The 20199-nt window shown below is 39.9% G+C and overlaps 1 protein-coding gene across 1 annotated transcript; it reads left to right on the top strand.

The window, feature by feature from the left end:
* The first annotated feature begins 11542 nt into the window (after positions 1-11542).
* On the top strand, positions 11543-19050 carry LOC122921945. Its single transcript, XM_044272284.1, has 6 exons — positions 11543-11578; positions 12349-12687; positions 13821-14123; positions 16710-16829; positions 17365-17396; positions 18576-19050. Exons 1-6 carry the CDS (start codon positions 11545-11547, stop codon positions 18642-18644), a joined length of 897 nt encoding a protein of 298 aa, XP_044128219.1. The 5' UTR covers positions 11543-11544; the 3' UTR covers positions 18645-19050.
* The last annotated feature ends 1149 nt before the right edge of the window (positions 19051-20199 follow it).

The following is a 20199-nucleotide window of genomic DNA, read 5'->3' as shown; positions in this document are numbered from 1 at the left end:
GCTTATATCTTGATAAACTTTATAGCTCGACTAACGTAGCCCTCCAAGAAAAAGGCAATGTGCCACCTTCAGTTAGTCCAAAAGGTGGCAGCTATATTAATAACCAAACAACCTCGATGTGTTCCCACAACACTAGTGCTTTGCTCATGGCTGTCCATAAAATGAAGAATAACTTTAAGGAGGTTGTCTAGGATTTTAGGCCATCACCATTTGATCGGTGGAGGTCCAAACTCTGCACTCCCATCTATCAGATGCTTTAGAGTAGCTCCGGCATCGAAAGTCAGCACCAATCATACACAGATTGGTCAATACTCTAGTGGAGAGAACTGGTTACCATTCACTTCAGAGGTAGCAGAACTGCAGTACCCAACTCTGTCCACTACATAATGGGCAGAGCTGTGAAGTTCTGACGCCTGAGCTACTAAAGAATGGCTGATTGGCTTGGGTGTGAGCTGTCGGACCCCTGCTAATCAAACAATTATGTCTATACTGAGGGACGGGCAGCAACTACTTGAAATAATTACAGGAGCCTCATAGTCCTTGACGTTCCCTTAGGTTGTAAAGGGTGTCCTGATGAGGACTGTTTGAGAACCTAACCACCTCCCTTCCTGCAACCATATTATCAAACTGTTCTCCACCATTTAAGTAACTGGAGACTACTGGCATGTTATACTATGTATGCTGTGATATGACCTGGTGCCCGAGGGGGTCCAACAATCCCTGTGCCACATGTTAATGTACTGTAGGCTATACTGCATTAGATGAAGGAATGCATATGATCATAGATGTACACTTTATCGCAGGCCTTGTACTGTACCTTATATATGAATTGATGTGTTCTGTGCCTTTAAGGCGATAACACCATGTAGCGGTGGGCACACAGGTTGACTAAAGTCAGGGGTGAAATATGCCATCACTTTTTTAGCAGTGAAATGGATCCATAGTTAAATTTGGGCCTTCCCAGAGGAGTAGTGATCCCAAGAGCCAACATAATGGTTATTGACACTGTCTATTCTATTCTCATGCTCTGGACTGATATCGCTGATTGGTGGGAGCTCAGTGTGGGAGTACAGACCAACTGGTATATGGCAATTAAGTAGACTCCAGCTAGATAATGGTGATGATTATATTTGATAATGACCAGAGATGAGTGAATTTCTTAATAGGTCTCTGAGTTTTGGTAAAATTTAAAATATGCCATATTAGGGACATATCAAAAGTTTTGACCGTCGGAAGTCTGAGCTCTGTGACCCACCCTCCATTGCTGGAATAAGGAGAGGGGCTCAATAGATGTGCAAGGGCCCATCTCGAGTCCCTCTTCTGCTATGCGCATGCTTCTTTCTCCTCCAGAGATCAATGGAGATCTCAGTTGTCTGACCGCCACCAATCAACACTTTTCATATGTCTCTATGATATATCACTTTTTGATGCTAATAAATCTTCACCTTATTGCCATACAGACAGATGTGATGTGTTTCGACTAAACAGCCTTTTCCAAACAAGAATGTCACATGCTTGTTTGAAAAAGGCTGTTGTTTACCCGAAACGCGTCACATCTGCCTGTATTCTGCTTATGGCAATAAAGGGAAGATTTATTAGAATCCAAAATTGAGTGCTGATCCACTTATTCTACTTGGATGTATGGGCCTGCAACCACCCTCTTCCAGAGTGCCGACTGATTATTTCTATGATATATCAAAAGTAAATTTTACCAAAATTCTGTGACGCTTTAAAATTCAGTTCTGCTTTGATTCAGCTGAATTCGCTGACTGATTTGATTCAGGTCTGGAAAAACTCTACCCAACTTGAAGTGCCCCAATTACTAGGAAAATTCGCTCTTTTTGAACTTTTTTAAAAATTTAAGTCAAATTTCAGAATTTTTAAAATTGGTCGAGTCATCTCTAATAAAAACCTCATCCATTTAACATATCTCAAAGCTCCAGTCCAGCTTCTGATACATCGGACTGCCCACAGTATTTATGGACCCCCAACAAGACAACCCTTTCTGTAGTCAGGGATGTCCCAGGAATGTGGGAAGGTGCAATCATAGAGGGAGAAGCCTATATATACAACATGCCATCGATCATCTTTCATTATCTTGCCCAGCACCTTCTCTTAAAGGGACCAGGACTTTAAGGGGACAAGACTTATGTACTTGTCTTGTACATAAGTTGAGCAGACGGTTCACACATTATTGAATACAATTGTATTGTATACTGCATCTTTTTATGTTTTGCAGAAAGTGGGCGACATTTTCTTTGCCACCTGCAAACTTTGTAAACCCCACCCATGCTGAGTTGTGCTTCTGAAATTTGTTTTAAAAGTTATAATTAAAAAAAGGACTAGGTTGGTGTAAATATAATCCAGGCACATAATAAAATAGATTTAGAGCGCTCAAAAATAATTTTGCTTAGTAAATCACCCCCCCCCCCCACTGACTTCTCAGAAAACTAAGCATGGATGGGTCCTGTGAAAGGGCCCCTGTAATTCCCTTCCAATCGGCCATTTCAATTCAAATATCACACATTTACTTTATAAACTTTACCTCTTTAGTGTTCTATGACATATATATCCATCATGGGTGGGTGAAGCATGTATAAAGTAGGCTCACAAGGTGATCCTGCTCCTATAATACATCTGGCCACAATGATCGAGATCAGAGATAACTCCTACTCTGGTCATTTAACCTCTCAGATGCTATGGTAACTAGCTCTCTTCTGATCTCAGCCACCAGGGCTAAATTGTGGGCCTCTGATTGGTTTATAGGACAGTCTGGGTCATCGAAAGCTGTCTGAAAAGCTCTGCCTGAGGTACTGCCTGACAGGCAGCCAGCAAAAATCCTGTAGACTGCAATAGCTATAATTCTATTGTAATCTATGGTACGAGTGATCAGAAGTTTTTATGTTCAGGTCTCTAAAATGGGCTAAAATTGCAGTAAAAAAAAAAAAGAAAAAAGTTTTTGTTTTTTTAAATCATCATCTTTTCCAATTTTACATATAAAAATAAGCAATGAAATAAATAGATATAATAGAAAACGGCGTGTCTGAAAATGTCTGAACTAATTTCGTAGTGGAAAAAGAAATAAAAATGTACATTTTAAAATTTTTGGGTCACCTTGCCCCTCAAAAAAAAAAAATGGAGTAAAAAGTAATTAGAAATTCATATGTACCCCAACATGGTACCAATAAAAACACAAGTAGATAAAAAGCTAAAAAAAGAAAGTTATGGCTGTCAGAATCTGGCCATGCACAAAAAAATAATTCCAAGGTTTTTGTTTTTTTACAGTATTTATAAAAAAAGCATAATAAAAACTGAATATGTGAGTTAAACTTTAAAAATTTGCAGTACTTGGAACGTAGGAAGGAAAAAAATTTGGCTTGGTTAAGATAAAAAAATTTTTTTTTAAGTCCAGTCTGTAAGTTTCATACATTTCTACCTTCCTGTGGATGGAACTATGGAAACAATGGACGATAACACAACATCCTGTCTGTGATGTATATAAGGGTCTGATAAAGGTGTTAACCTCAGAACAGTAAGTAGGAAAACTCTTATTCCTCACACCAGTGTTTAGATAGTCTATCAAAAATATCAAACTATCAAACTTAGATCTTCATATATGCCTACGGAACTGACCTTGCCAGTATTGGTCTTTTGTCAAAGTTAAAGATAGGTTAAGGCCATGTAAGCCCTCCGTTTTTCAAGAGGTCATTCAGGTGGCTTTCCTATCATAGGCATTCCTTGTATATTGAAAGGATATGTCATTAATGTCTAATCATTAATGTCTAGTGATGAGTGACATAGGCAATATTAGTTTTCGCAATATTTTGTGAATTTTTCACACAATTTCCATGGCTATGACCACCCTGCAATTCATCGGTGGTGGTCGTGCTTGCACACTATAGGAAAAAGCACCAGCCTATTTGGTGGCCCGGACCTGGGGAACGCACATAGGCTGGTGCTTTTTCCTATAGTGTGCAATTTAAATCACTATAGAACTCTACTGAACGGAGCTTAGATCACATTAGAACACTACTGAGGTAGACTTAGTTCACTATAGATGCCAACAGAACTAAACTTAGATGCTACTGAACCAAATTAAGATCACCCTAGAACCTTACTTAGCCAAAGTTAGATCACTATAGAACCCCACTGAGTTAGCTCACCATAGAACCCTGAAGAATCAAACTTAGATCATCATAGACGCCTATGGAACTGATCTTGTCGGAAATAGCTATAGAAATCTGCTGAGCTGAACTTAGGTTGCTTTAGAACCATGCTGTACTGAACTTAACTCACCATAGAAACCTACAAAAGTTAACTTAAATCTATATAGAACTCAGAATTCAGGTAGGTACACCAAGTAACATACAGAGGACTGACAGATGCAGGCAGAAGATGGGAGAATAATGTAGGAGAGGGCAGATAATTATTTTTGCATAGTTGTATGCAGACTAATTTCAAAATGGCTGACTAAGGATGCAACTTCCTGTTCAAAATAACAGTATGATGATTAGCCACAAGAAATTACATGCACAAGACTGGCCCATGGACAGACGATGGGATTTTTGGATTGTTGTATGCACGTTGGTGAGTGGATGACCATGACTAAGATCCATCATTTCAAAATGGCTGACTATGGATACTGACTTCCTGTTCACAGTTACAGTACAATGATAAGGTGCAAGAAGTTAATGCAATAGACTGACAGACATGAATAGAAAGTGGGGAGGGAGAGGAATGAGAGGAGAAGGATGAAAATTATTTTTGCATTGTATGATTGTGGGTGACTGGATGACCAAGACTAAGCCGCATAGCTAAAAAATGGCTGACTAAGGTTACAACTTCCTGCCCCCTTGTATATCAGGAAATGAACTCTCTGGACCTACTGTATAATATGACTTGAGATGAAGGAATCGTCTGCTGTGACATTGGGATCTATCATATGATACCACTGATGGGAATTTGTGAACTGGGACCTCCACTGGTGGCAGAAACCAAGGAGTGTTGTGTTTGATGATGCACTGAAGCCATACAGATTCATCAGAGATCTTCATAACTCAAGACAACCCAAGATATCTCACTAGCACTGAACTGTACGTGCACAATTAACCTTTATACATTTTCAGGGGCCGAGAAATGTTTGTCTATTTCATGTATAGAATGTGCTTCAGATAATATCGTGTTTGGTGGTGCCTTTCCTAATGAGGTGAGAAGTACGTGTTTGGCAGTGTCCTTCATGATAAGGCAGGAGGAGCCAGAGCTCTGTACATTTCTATATATGGTAACATATGGGGAGTATATACCAGTATAATCTACAGTAATATCCAGTATGTACCGGACCCCTGTGCTGAGCAGCAGATATGGGGGTTGTCTATATCCTTCTCCTTATACAAGGTAAGAAATGGGACTTTATCATTTTATATCATAGTTATTATGTCCAGTTATTATGCTGATTTTACTAATGTAATTTCAATTTTATTTACATAGGATTATGGTGTATTTTTTGTAAAACATTACAATATAACAGTGTAATAAAGTGGTACAACTCATCATAGGGCCATACACTAATAATGCTAGCTTATACATATATATAATATAGATAATTACATACTGTGGATTTCAGATTTAAAAGAGATACGAGATAGATGGAAGATTGGATGACTAGATATGAGATACAGTGAGTTACCAGTCCCCGGGGCAAGCAAAGTATTGCGCCCCCTTATCTGTGCACACGCCCTTTTTTATGGAACTACACCCCAAATTATACAAAGATCAATATTACCAATAACACTATATAAAGTCCAAATAGTAGTAATACTGACTAATAATACAACACTATACCAAAACCAGCATTACCAACACAAAACATTATCGGATTACCGCTTGTTTTTTGTGCACATTACTTGTGGTTTTTGTTTCAGATTTCATGCTTATTTTAACAGATCTCACCCTTCTATTGAAAAGGGGGAAATTCATTTAAAAAAATTGCAAATACAAGATTTCAAAATCTGCAAAGTGTGCATGAAATTTGGCTAATCCCATACACTTTGCCGGTACTGTACTACACGGCAGTTTTCCACTGCGAGGAAAAAACGCCCGTAATTGACAACATAAGAATGCAGCCTAATATACAAATAATACTGCTAAAACCATGAACACTTATTACCACCTCATAGTGATTGAATACTACACCGGACTGATAGTGGGAGTTTCTTTCTCCCAATCTGATGAAGTGGCCGCTCCATTTACTCTCTATGGGACTGCCGGAGATAGCCCAGTGCAGCGCTCGGCCATTTCTGGCAGTCCCATAGAGAATGACTGGAGTGGCAGAGGGCATGGCTGACCTGTCACTCCATCAGATTGAGGGAACAGGATTCTGGTTTTTGGGATCAGTGGGGTCCCTGTAGTCAGACCCCCACTAACCAGTTAGTTATCCCCATCCTATGAATAGGAGATAACTTCCAAAATTGGCACAACCACTTGAATTCATTCCCAACCCCAATATATATATATATATATATATATATATATACACACATTTGTGTGTGACAGATAATAGAAAATAACTTACATGCTGGATAACACTGTGGCCAGGATGGAGGGGGTTAACCTGCAGTCTTGAAGAAGCTGATGGCAGGGGAAGTAGGAGAAGATCTTCTCAGGCTTCAGCGACTGTCCGCTTTGTCAGAAGGTCGGAGGGGCACAGTGAGGTCATTAGGAAGGAACAGAAACTTTGGTGGTGAAAAGTGTAAAACTTGTGTGCCCTAGCTGCCTGCCTACACCCCTAAGAACCGCAGAGCTAGAAGGTGCTGTGTGACTGTGCAGCCTAAAAGGGACTGAGTCGGGAACAACATCCAGTCAGCAGAGCACTGGAACTGCGTGTGTCTGCCTCAGAGGATCTGCACCCACCACTTCCAGATCCTGGATACAGGGAGAGGAGCGGGCCAGGCATCAGAAGCCACCGCAGCTAGGAAACAGAAAGTACCTGCTTGGAGCGAGGAGGAGGCTGTCAGGAGACCCGATCTCTCTCCTTAGCTCCCAGATTGTAGGGCAAACTACTAGTGCTGCGTCCCGCCGTAGCGCAGCTGTTGTAGGTGGTAGGCGCAGTGACTGCCCAAAACATTCACTGATATAGGCAGTGAGCTGTATATTGTCTGTGCTGGTGGGCGCCCCCTTGCAGTTTGGCGCCCGGGGCAATGGCCCCCCTGCCCCCCCCCCCCCCACACTACACCACTGATGAGATAGATAGATAGATAGATAGATAGATAGATATTAGATTATTTTCTGTTATTTTTCTTTTATAAATGTAGCCATGTACATCCGCATATTCATTTATTACATTGTGCAGGATGTTTTGTATCTTTTTATGTGATTTTTGTTTAGACTGTTGTATCTCTCACGAGTTATGGCCTTGTCACTTTCCTTGTCTTAAGTGGTGGCTATATAATTTACCTTGTCTTGAAAAATGATGTCCATGCCATTTACTTGGTTTTGCTTGGTGGCTTTGTCCTTTATCTTGTCTTGAGCGATGGACTTGCCATTTACCTTTTCTTGAGTGGTGGCCTTGTCATTTACCTTGTCTTGAGTGGTGAGCTTGTCAATTAACATGTCTTGAGTGGTGGCCTTGTCATTTACCTTGTCTTCAGCAGTAATGTTGCCATTTGCCTTGTTTTGAGAGGTGGCCTTGTCATTTATCTTGTCTTGAGTGGTGGACTTGTCATTTATATTGCTATGAGTGTTGGCCTTGTAATTTATCTTGTCTTGAGTGGCAATCTTGTCATTTACCTTGTTTTGAATAGTGGCCGTGTCATTTACCTTACCTTCCCATGAAGGGAACTCAATCCCATTTTATTTTTGTACAGTAGAACCACAAGATCCTGTCACTATTACAAAGGGGAGAGCCCAAGAAAATTCACATCACAACTGGGTCGAGATAGAAATAACCAGACTTACCAGACTTACCCCCGGCATGTACACTGGATGTCCCGTTCCTCATTTTGGAGATTGTATAACCAGAAATTGAATTAAAGTTTTTCTTGAACAGCAGTGGAGATCCTGTTCCATGTAAAGAAAATATCATAGGCAAAGCCTCAATTTGAATAAAGGGTGGCATGCTCATCACTAGAACACAATAAAGGCTTGATAATGTGTTTTGGGGATATTTAAGTTGATTTCCCCTCAGAGGTCTATAGCCTGAGCTCCTCTTTCTAAACTAATTGTATTTGACGCCTAAGAGCTTCTCATCTTCCAGCTAGATATGTTATTGAAAGCTACATTGCTTTTACATTTTTTCTGTTATTTTTTAAAAATAATTCCAAGAAGTCAAGAAGAAATTACAATACCCCAAAAATTATTTTGTGTACCTTGCTATGTTTATGGGAAGCAGTGACACAGGTATGTGCCCGGGATACAGAGCAGGTTTCATGTTGAGATGTTCAACCTAAAATTAGCCAATGTACATATTTTTTTTCCACTGTAAAACAATTTGTAAACGTAGGTTTAACCACAGAGAGTGGACCTTACACAACATCCTGCTCACGTTTAGATGAGAAGTTGGCAATGTTGCTAAACAGAAAAAAATAGGTCAGCCCTTAAAATAGAACCACCAACTTTTCCATTTGACCTTCATCTTTTCACTTCTTGATTACATTTCAGGTGCACTTTTTGCTTTCTTGAGTAAAGGTGAAGTTAGTTTCAGGGTTCATTTATATTCTTTGATTAAATGGAGGGTCTCACCTCCAAATTCAATTTTAAAGTAGGCACACTATGTAGGGTAGGTGCCCTGAAACATGACCACACCTTTCTTGGGAATAGCCTGGTGGTCCTCTAATTATGAGAAATGCTTCCTTTAATTGTAAATATGGTTTTTGGTGCACTGTGGGTGGGGGCTGCTCCATTTGATGCCCTTTTCATTGCTGTAGCTCTGAGATCTCATGAACTGTAAAATGGGTTATCCAAGACCTATAATGCCCCTCCAAATGTTGGGCCCCTCACAGATTGTATTTACCTCGCTCTCTGGCACCCGTGTTGCTTCTGATGCCGGCACGGCCGCCACTGCATCTCCCCGTCGAGCAGATAAAAACATCTGGCATCAGGGGGGGGGGGGCAGCCAATAGTAGGCCACTATTGGAGTGAGCCTCGCTAGTGTCACTCACGATGCTAGGGAGGCTTGTCTCCGTAGGGGCCTACTATTGGCTGCTCCCCCTGTCGCCAGATGTTTTGATCCGCACACTCGGAAGATGCCGCGGCCATACAGGCATTATAAACGATGCTGGGAAGTGAGTTAAGGTATAACCCCTTTGATCATACAAGTGGGGGCGGTGTTGGGCAGTGTTACTAGAGAAGTGATGGTGTAGCATCTAGTGAAAATCTTATATATTGAAAATCTTATACACTGATGCAGACACTCAGAGGAGCCCAGGTGTGATTTATGCTTCATTTTATAGATTTTTCTGCTCCGAGACATAAAAAAATAAAAATAAATCAGACCCTTTAAGACACCTTTAATTAAAATGAATACTACACTATATTATACCATATATGTACACACCTAATAATCTAATAAACTGGAAGGTTTGTATACTATATTTAACTCAATTTCTCAAGGAGTTTTTAATTTTCAAGAAAAATCCTGTACTCCTTTGTCACTCAGTGCCATACATTTATGGAGCTTTAACCATGCAGGCAAAACTGAGATTACCATGATTATGGTCTTACGAGGCAGTCTGAGGGTAAAGCAGGCCATACATTTTGTCCCATACACATGCATTCTTAGCTCAGCCAACCATACATGTGTTCTTCATAGGTAGAGGGGAGTAAGCTTCTGCCAGAATCCTCTTGTGGTGACTTATCTCCATAGAACAAAGGAATCAGGCATGTTGAAATCCAATATGCCTGACCCTCTGAAATCTGACATATCTGGAGAATCGGTAGGTCCTAATACACATTAGATGGTCTCCTGATTGTGTTAAAATTAACAAGTCTGGCTGACATAACTCCAAAGATGCAAATCCCTTGAGGAGGTTGGCTGCATACCTGAGACAAACAATGGCCACATTGGTGGACATATATAAAAAATCAAGACCTCACAAAGCAAAGTCTTCATGAAACAATGAAAATGAATTGGTCCTTCTGGAATGAATGGCAATACATGTGGTCAGAGAGCTCATTTGAATTTCAGTGATACAGTACTTAGACATGTCCTTTTAGTGAGGGGAGCATGAAGGCAACAAAAGATGGTCTTGGACTTAATGTTAGGAGGACAGGAAAAATAGTCAAGTAATTTTCTGAGACGTCCAGTCTGTGGTCTAGGTAGGACGGTATTGTTACAGATAAAGATATCAGGTTCAGGTGAAGAAAATGAAACAGAGTAAGGAATTTAGTTTATTTCTGTATCTAAGAACCTGCTCATAGTTTGTCCAAATAGAATTGTCTTAAAGGAAAAGGGCCCAGGAATGAGAACTGGGGAAACCTGAGATCAAGAGTGGAACAAGCAAGAGACAAACAAAAACTGTGGAGGAAAATAACAGTGTCAGGATAGAACTGGGTCCTTCAAGCCCAAAGAAGAGTGATAATAACAAAGCATTGGGTAATGGTGCCAAATGCATCAGATAGATCTAGAAGGATTAAGAACAGAGATTATTTGGTGATCTAGAAAGATAGATCTAGAAAGATTGCTAGCATGGACCCCTGAATTTGCCCAACAGGAGATTGTTTAATATGCTGGGTAATGCAGTTTCACAGATTGTAAAATATGGAAGCCAGATCATAAAGGGTGCTTTCAAGATTAATTGGAGAAGTAGTTAACCAGATACGTGAACACCAGATGTTTCAGTAGCTTGGAAGTAAAGAGAAAGTTAGAAACGGGGGAATAGTTGACATGGTGAGGAGAGATCGAGAGGGGGCGCCTTCAGTAGTCGATTGACCAGAAAGTGTTCCAAACTGAGAATATTATAAGATGACTAGATTTTAGGGAACATGATCAAGATGTCAGATACAAGGCAAACAGAGACAGATACGTCATCCTCTGCTACAGGAACAACGATGGAGAAAGTGTAAGATGGAAGATGAAGGGATATGAATTATGGACAACTTTAGAAATCTGTATTTACCTTACCTGAATGGATGGAGAACCTGGAGGAGACAGCCTAAAATAATGTGAAAACCTGCGACTCTGATGTTCATCTCTCTGCTCCGTCTTCTCTTTCTGGTCTTGCAAAATGTCAGATCATCTGTTGAACTGAATCAGAAATTCTTGATCAAACCTCAAGTCAAAGGAATTTCGCTTGATGATTAAATATTAATTAACCTTAGTTATTAGAAAAATATCCTTATATTGGTGTCAGGATGGTTTCCTTATTACTGATGAGATTTCTATCTGTGCCTGAGATGAGCTGTGTAGGTGTTTTGTAGTGTTTTTCATGATCAGGTGGGAGGAGCCAGAGCTCTGTACATTTCTATATATGGTCACATATGGGGAGTATATACCAGTATAATGTACAGTAATATCCAGTATGTACCGGACCCCTGTGCTGAGCAGCAGATATGGGTGTTGTCTATATACTTCTCCTTATACAAGGTAAGAAATTAGACTATCATTTTATATCATAGTTATTATGTCCAGTTATTATGCAGATTTTACTAATATAATTTTAATTTCATTTACATAGGATTATGGTGTATTTTTTAAATTTGTTAATAATATCAGTATTGTATCCTAATATAAGCCTTAGATATAATATAGATAATGATAGATAGGTAGATAGATAGATTTTCAACATATTCTCTGTGGGTCTCTGTTTCCATAACTAAAATGTCCTAAATTAATTTGGGACCCTTTCTGAACTTTCTCCAGATCTCCTACATCTAAATACGACTCCATACCCAAAACGGGACTGGATAGTTTGCATATTCATTTTCAGTTCTTGAGAAATGGCAATAGAATTACTGTACAGTCTTCTCTAGAAGCAATGCACTCTCCTAATATAGGACAATTCATTTTAAAGCAGCAGACTGGCATTGAGTGATCGTCGATCTATCATCCACATAGTGGTTTCTTCGGGGTCTACTGTACATTGTACACATAGTTGTCCTCTAATCTGTGATCTGACCATTGTATAGACACTTAGAACTTCTGCCTTGTAATTTATTGATCCTGATGCCTCCTAAAGTTTATTTTAAAGAGAAGATATTACATCCGCTAGATGTTCTTCCACCTTGATTGGTGCTCTCCAAAATGAAATATGAAACTTTGCTCTTTTTTACATTTATGTAAATTACATTCTACTTTGTATAATCTCCCACTTTTTCTGATGTTTCCTATTACATATCTGACATCTTCTCTCTCAGGGATCACTGTGGAAATGGTTTTGTATCAACCCCAGAACATTGTATCTGTGGAGGTTAATAGGACGGCAGTCATCACTTGTGTGTCCAGTGAAGACTTAGATGCCGGATTAAAAATTTCCTGGTATCATAGAAAATGGGGAAGTAGTGAAGCCCCAGTACTGGTGAAGTCCTGCTCCAGTGATAATCATCCACACAAATATGTCTGTAAGAATGAGAAGTACACGTCCTGGCTGGAGATACATAATGTACAGATTAATGACTCTGGAGTTTATTACTGTATGCATAAGCACATTCCATATTTTCCACAATTTGGCAATGAAACAAAGCTGAATGTTGGAGGTAAGAAAACAGCTTACTACCGCAAAATATGACATCTGATGACACGTATAGTCCCTGTGCAGTCTTGTCCTGCCATTTTAAACAAATAATTTTAACTTTTTTTAATCCCGAGGGTGGAGGCACTAGATGAAGAGACCAGATCACTGGGAAAGCAACCAATAGAGAACAAGAAAATATATCAGTGCCGATCTCGTATCAGTCTGACTTCTAGGCTCCATTAATGTTCTTCTTATCTTTTACCCATGGTGGGAACTGACATGGTGGGATCTTCTGTTTAGTGCCAACAATAGATCCCTATAGGAATATCACCATCCATGGGAGAGATCACTACCATTATTTTTTATTTTATTTTTATTTTTGGTCTATGAATATTTTTTTTTTTTAGCTTTTTTCATTAATAAATATTAGGATTTCATATTATTCTAGATCTTTTTATCGAGGCAGTAGCAAATGAGCCCTATTGATTTCAGAAGGTAGGGAGAGGACAACTGTACTTGGGCCTCTAGTCTGGCCAAGCTTTAAGACCAGATGAAATTATTGGATTAGAATTATAATCACCTCACTGATGCTCTGTTGCTCCTGTTCTGACACTTCTTGGGTCTCTGCTTCTTGGACCCTTTCCACCCAGATATTGTGACCACTCAGCCAAACCTTGGTTGAATGGGTCCTAGGAAGCATCAGAACTGTAGTAGTGGGAGATCAATGAGGTGAATTTGACTTCTAAAGCCATGCTGACCCTTTTTAACCCGTTGTAGACAAACCATTCCCCCTTCTTCATCAACAGAACATTTTCATTTTTTTTGTATGTTCAATCAATGCCCATGGCCATCTTCTATAAGATCTACTTATTGAAGGTTCTTCTTCTATGATTTTTTTCTTCAGTTTCTTATCTTCCGACTTCTTATTTTATTATCTCATTTTAACTTTTTCTGTTCTTTCTGCTTTTTTTTTTTCATCTTTTTGTACCTTTTTTCTTGTTAATATATCAACATTTCAAAGTATCATTCAGACATGTTGACAACTTAGTGACTGTGTGTCTATAAAATAGCTCATTATTATAGATCGATGATAGATGTATAAATCACGTAACACTATATACTTTATTCAGTGCTGCTTACATTCCATATTTGCAGACAAATCCACCCCCAGAAGCTCTATTCATATTCTTGGTCATCTTCAGCCTCAGCATTATAACAGTTCTTTGCTGCTGGCTTGTGTAGTTTTTGTGGCTCAGAATACAGTCCATCTACACTGGAACATCTCAGGAACATATTACAAGGGCCAGATCATCTCGAGAGAAGAATCAGATGGGACATGGACTGTGATTAACTTCATCTCACTTCCGAAGGACAACTGGCATCATGGGGACAGGGTTACTTGTGAAGCTTGGATAACATCTTCTCCTACCAGTGTCCACTGGGAAATACCAGGACAAGGTAAAAAGGATCTATCATTAGATGTCCATCATTACATTGATTATAACATGAAGATCAAACAGTAAGTAATAATCACCGAATTATGCTATGATCTTAAGGTCTTCAAGTCTTATGTATTTTTATAATGCTATGACTGGTGACTTATTCCTCTCCTTGATCCTTTCCTTGTTTCCTTGATCCTTTCCTATTCTTTAACAAAGAGTCATTTTGTAATGACTAGACAAGGAAACATTGGAGGACAATGTCCTAGAGATCATGACTTTAGCCAGAAAGTTGGCATTCTCTTAGGTATTGGCAGGACAGATTATATCCTTCAATAATTATGTTTTAGGTTTTAATCCACTTTGTCTTTATGATAAGTTGTTGAAATGACCTATGTTGAGCTCCAGAGAACATGGCTGAAGTCAGGACTAGTAATGGACGAACATCTGCCGGGACGGTTCGCAAACCGAAAGTTCGCAGAAGGCTCTATTCACTTTAATGGCAGGCGAAACTGAAAAACCTTCAACTCATATTTGCAGCCACCAAATACTTAGTAGAAGTGCACAAATAGTCCCACAACATGGACAGTCACATACTAGAGGGGGATCAATGACAAAAATTCCAACAAAAAATATGTGTCTTAACCAGGGGACATTTTTATGGTCTTAAAGGGAAATTCTCTTAAATGTGCCCTGTTGTGCTACCTAAATGCACTTTATCGAAAGTATATTATTGATATATAACACCCCGCTTCAATCACTTTTTTGGGGGACGACTGGTATATCACACCAGTTGAAATTATTTGTTCCAATAACGCTTGTCCCTCTATATACCTGCAGTATCGCAGCAGAACCGCACACGACTGCCGCACAATACAAATGCACTGTAATATACTATCTAACACAGAAAGTATATTACAACATTGTACAAGGAAGGCAATCCATTAGAATATACATAAAGATAAAACGTAACCTTTAATAATGTTACTATTAAGGGCTCATTCAGATGGCCGTATGCTATCCGCAAAAATGCGGATCCGTTTTTTTGCGGATTAGATGCTGACCCATTCACTTCTATGGGGCCCTTTTCTATTCCACGGTTCCGCAAAACAAATAAAACATGTCCTATACTTGTCCGTGAAAATAAGGACATGGCCCCATTGAGGTCTATGGGTCAGCAAAAATACTGAATGCTATCCGTTTTTTACGGACATGCTGAACTCTCTGCAAAAAAAATTGATCCGCATTTTTGCGGACAGCATACGGCCCTCTGAATGAGGCCTAAGGGTCCATTCACACGTCCGTAAATGTTCTGCGGTTCCGCAAAACACGGACACTGGTGATGTGCATTCCGCAATTTGGGGACCGCACATCGCCGGCTCTATAATAGAAAATGCCTAATCTTGTCTGCAATTGCGGACAAGAATAGGACATGTTCTATTTTTTTGCAGGAACGGAAGCACGGATGCGGAAGTGCGGATCAGCAAATGTGGATGCGGATAGAACATTCCGGGCCCCATTGAAAATTAATAGGTCTCCACCCGTTCTGCAAAATTGCGGAATGGATACAGGCCCATTTTGCGGACGTGTGAAAGGACCCTAAAAGATATCCCTCAAAATGAAAATAAATTAAATTATTAAAGTTAAGCAAAAAGCATAGATGTGGTCGGCAATAACAAGTGCTCGGCGGCACCAAATCAGAAACCATATGTCCTTCCACAATCCGGGGGTTCCAGTGCACATCCATGAATCCCGGAGGGAAAGCAAAAAAACATCCATCCCTGGGCTACATGATGATGTGGTATTGAAGGACAGGGTGGGCAAGGAACTGTCTTGATATTGCCCTACAGGGGGTGCTATTCTGGCCCTGATAGCCTAACCACAGACCACCCGCCCCGTTTGCAATCGCGCATACAGAGACAAGCGAACACCTATTGTCGCGCGTTCCCGCTGAAGTCTATGTATGGGAACGCGCGACAAGACGCCCCAAAGAAGCTCATGTACTTCTTGGGGCGTCGGGCGTTTTACAGCACGATCGTACGCGCTGTACAACGCTCAGGTGAGAACCATTCCCATAGGGAATCATTGGTTCTTGCCTGTTGAGCGTTTTACAGCGCGTAGGAACGCGCTGTAAAACGCTCAGGTGTGAACCCAGCCTTACAGCCTGTCCCTGCTCCACACAGCAACCTCTCCCTACACTGGCAAAACACTGAATGTAAAATGGCGGCCAGATCAGGTTTATTTATAAGGTAGGGGGAATGTCCATGTGCTGAAACGTCTCAATTGGCTGTCCTGTTTCACCTGATGGCTGTGTCATGGGTCAAAGTTCTTCACAATGTAAAAGAATATGGCGGGCGCGAATATCGCCATATGTTTGCATGTTCAGCGAATCGCGAACACGCAAAGTTCGACGCGAAACGACCGCCAGGGCAAACCGCAAGGCTATCTCTAGTCAGGACCATATCTTACACCGAGACACATAGGCTCAAACTTTAGGAGGACAGTAATGAGTTTATGTAGGACACAGGTTTTGGGCTGACAAAGAACATATAAATCATCTGTTAAGAGTTTCATCATCCAATCCTTTGTTGTGACCATTTTACAGATGAGTCCAATGGATATGTTGCCTCTAAATGTCAAGACTTTATGATACCAGTGGTGACTGCCGGGACTTTACTGATGTTGACTTTGTTGATTCACCTAAGCAGGACTATCAAGCTTTCAGGTAAAATATACCTGATTGAGACATGTTAAAGCTACTCTTCTACAACAGTTGCCCACTACTGCCCAATGGTTATACTAATGTTTCCAAAATGTAATATCCCTCAACATTCTATAAATACTATATCTTACACAGCCTAAAACTCTGCTTTTTAGGGCTTTATTATGCTTGTTAATGATGTTCTGCCTGTGTAAAAGTTCCACCAGTTACGCGATGAACGGATCATCGGGCAATTGCATTTTGTAAGCAAAAAAAAATCATGCAAATAATGATTCTGTATGGGGACAGGTGATGGCATTAGCCTTCGCTCCTCCCCATACTCTCGAGAAGATCGCTGAATGTAATAGAAGCTGTCTCTTTCACTGACAAGCAGGCAATTTTCGGGAAGGAGCACTTCCTTCCCGACAATCGTCAGCCTCATCTGCTGAGTTTGCGTAAGTTGCCAAAATGTAGGCTAATAGACCTGCTAGATTATATTTCACAAGTAGACTCATCCCAGTCTATGAGTTGTCTTTATTGGTTATTTTTTATATTTCAGATAAAACAGCTCACAAGGATCTTGTTATGGAGGTAAATATTATAAATATAGTAGACTGGAAGAGTAGACCTAAAACTGTTTCCTTCATTTCGTCTTGGAACGTCTTTGATCCTTGCTGACCACACATGATTAGGCTGATTTTGTAGTTTTACAGCACTGACCAGATATAAAACTTTAAAAAATGCATTTAGAAGCTGAACCAGGACCAAAAGGTATATTTTGGGTTCTTCCACTTGGGTTGAAACACTCAGTATGAAGGCTAGCAATCAACACTTGAAAAGACTGTTTGTTCCTTAGGCTACATTCACATTTGCGCCATAAACTCTGATACTCTTCCAGCAGAGGAACTGGATAAGGTGAACTCCAGTAGCCTGTTCTTCTACTGGAACAGAGTACAGGAGTTTATTCCACATACTGTATGTGAACATTAAATTTGATCTTAAAAATCTATTCTTTATCATGGGAATGGTTCCTGCAAGCACCAGAGAACAAAATCCCTTCACGGTTTGGAATTACATGGCTCAGTAACTGTGTAGGCTGCTATGAAAAATGTAGTTAATTTTTCCTAGCAGCACTCTGGTTGGATGTCATATCCTATGGAAACTCTTCTCGATCTTCTCTTGATCGAGTTATTTTTATTACTTAAATTTGCCTTTAAGTGATGTACGCACATGATGGAGATTTTTCAGTAGGGGAATGTTGCAGAATGTTTGATAAATTTGGTGCATTGAGGTTTTTGATACAAATGGGTTGGGTCAGATGATATGAAGAACAGAAGCATTGGGATGAGGCCAAAACTAGATGTTATTTTGAAGAATTAAAAGGGTTTTCCAGGATTTTTTTTTTACTGATGACGAGCACCGCTGCCTTCTCACAGCTTACCGTACATTGTATAGCGGCTGTGCTTGGTATCGTGCTCAACCCCATTCACATGAATGTGTTGTCACTTGGCCTACAAAAGTAGAAACAATGCCTTCTCAAACAGCTGATCAGCAGGGTTCCCAGGTGTCGAGCCTCCTCCTATCAGATACTGATGACCTATTCTGAGAATAGGTCATCAGTAAGAAAATCTTGGAAAATGCCTTTAATATCTAGGAGTAGTATCTGCACACAATAGAAAGTACATGTACATAGACCCAGAGTCACTTAGGTTCTCTCAAGCCAAGGAAATATTGTATTAAAATGTTGATTAAAATGTTTTTGTTTTCTAGGATGAAATTGCATATGCCGAGTTGAATATAAACCATCTTACCAGACTCAAAAAACAACCCAAACTGTGAACTCCAAGAATATTATATAAATGATGGGAAAATGCAAAAATTTCTTCTTACATATCAAAGTGGATGGATGATCAGGATCTCAATTTACATTGTTATTACTCCTTATAAAAAACTATTAATAATCAGAATTTCTTTTAAAAAAAATCTTAAAAAAAAAAAATCTATACAGTAGACAGGTCCTTCACTTGGGTTGTAAATAGATATGAGTGATTCGATTCAAATCAAAACTAATGCATTTTTCAAAAATTAACCCTTTCCCGACCAGCGCCGTACTAGTACGGCTCTGTCCGGGTCTTTAACCACTTAAGGACCACAGGTTTATACCCCCCTAGTGACCAGGCCCTTTTTTACAAATCGGCACTTCACAACTTTAACGGTTTATTGCTCGGTCATGCAACTTGGCACCCAAATGAATTTTACCTCCTTTTCTTCTCACAAATACAGCTTTCTTTTGGTGGTATTTGATTGCTCGTGAGATTTTTCATTTTTCTGATATTAATCAAAATAGACCGCAATTTTCTCCAAAAAAGTGTATTTTTAACTTTCTCTGGTTAAATTGTTCAAATATAATTACATTTCTATACAAGTTTGTGTAAAAATTTATTGTGCTACATGTCTTTGATTAAAAAAAATCCAATAAGTGTATATTTATTGGTTTGCGCAAAAGTTATAGCGTTTACAAACTATGGTACAAAAATGTGAATTTCCGCATTTTGAAGCAGCTCTGACTTTCTGAGCACCTGTCATGTTTATTGAGGTGCTAGAATGCCAGGATAGTATAAATACCCCCCAAATGACCACATTTTAGAAAGAAGACACCCGAAAGTATTCGCGGAGGGGCATGGTGAGTTGATGTATGATTTAATTTTTTTTCACAAGTTAGCGGAAAATGACACTTTCTGAGGAAAAAAAAAAAGAAAGTTTCCATTTCTGCTAACTTCTGGCAAAAAAAAAAAAAATCTCCCACGGACTCACTATGCCCCTCAGTGACTACCTTGGGGAGTCTACTTTCTGAAATGGGGTCATTTGTGGGGTGTATTTACTGTTCTGGCATTTTGGGCGGGGCTAAGTTGTGAGCAACCCTGTAAAGCCTAAAGGTACTCGTTGGACATTCGGCCCCTTTACGCACCTAGGCTGCAAAGTGTCACACATGTGGTATCGCCGTACTCAGAAGAAGTAGGGCAATGTGTTTTGGGGTGTATTTTTACATATACCCATACTGGGTGAGAAATGCCTCTGCAAATTGACAACTTTGTATAAAAAAAAATTCAAAAGTTGTCATTTACAGAGATATTTCTCACACACAGTATGGGTATATGTAAAAATACACCCCAAAACACATTGCCCTACTTCCCCCCACACAGTATACAGCCCCCCCACACTATACAACCCCCCCACACTATACAACCCCCCCACACTATACAGGCCCCCCCACAGTATACAGCCCCCCACACAGTATACAGACCCCCCCACAGTATACAGCCCCCCACAGTATACAGGCCCCCCACAGTATACAGGCCCCCCGGCTGTGTGCATTTTGCGGAATGGAATGGCC

This window comes from Bufo gargarizans, chromosome 11 (genome assembly GCF_014858855.1).
Source record: "Bufo gargarizans isolate SCDJY-AF-19 chromosome 11, ASM1485885v1, whole genome shotgun sequence".
Classification (NCBI taxonomy): domain Eukaryota; kingdom Metazoa; phylum Chordata; class Amphibia; order Anura; family Bufonidae; genus Bufo; species Bufo gargarizans.
This window is presented reverse-complemented; position numbering and strand designations above follow the sequence as displayed.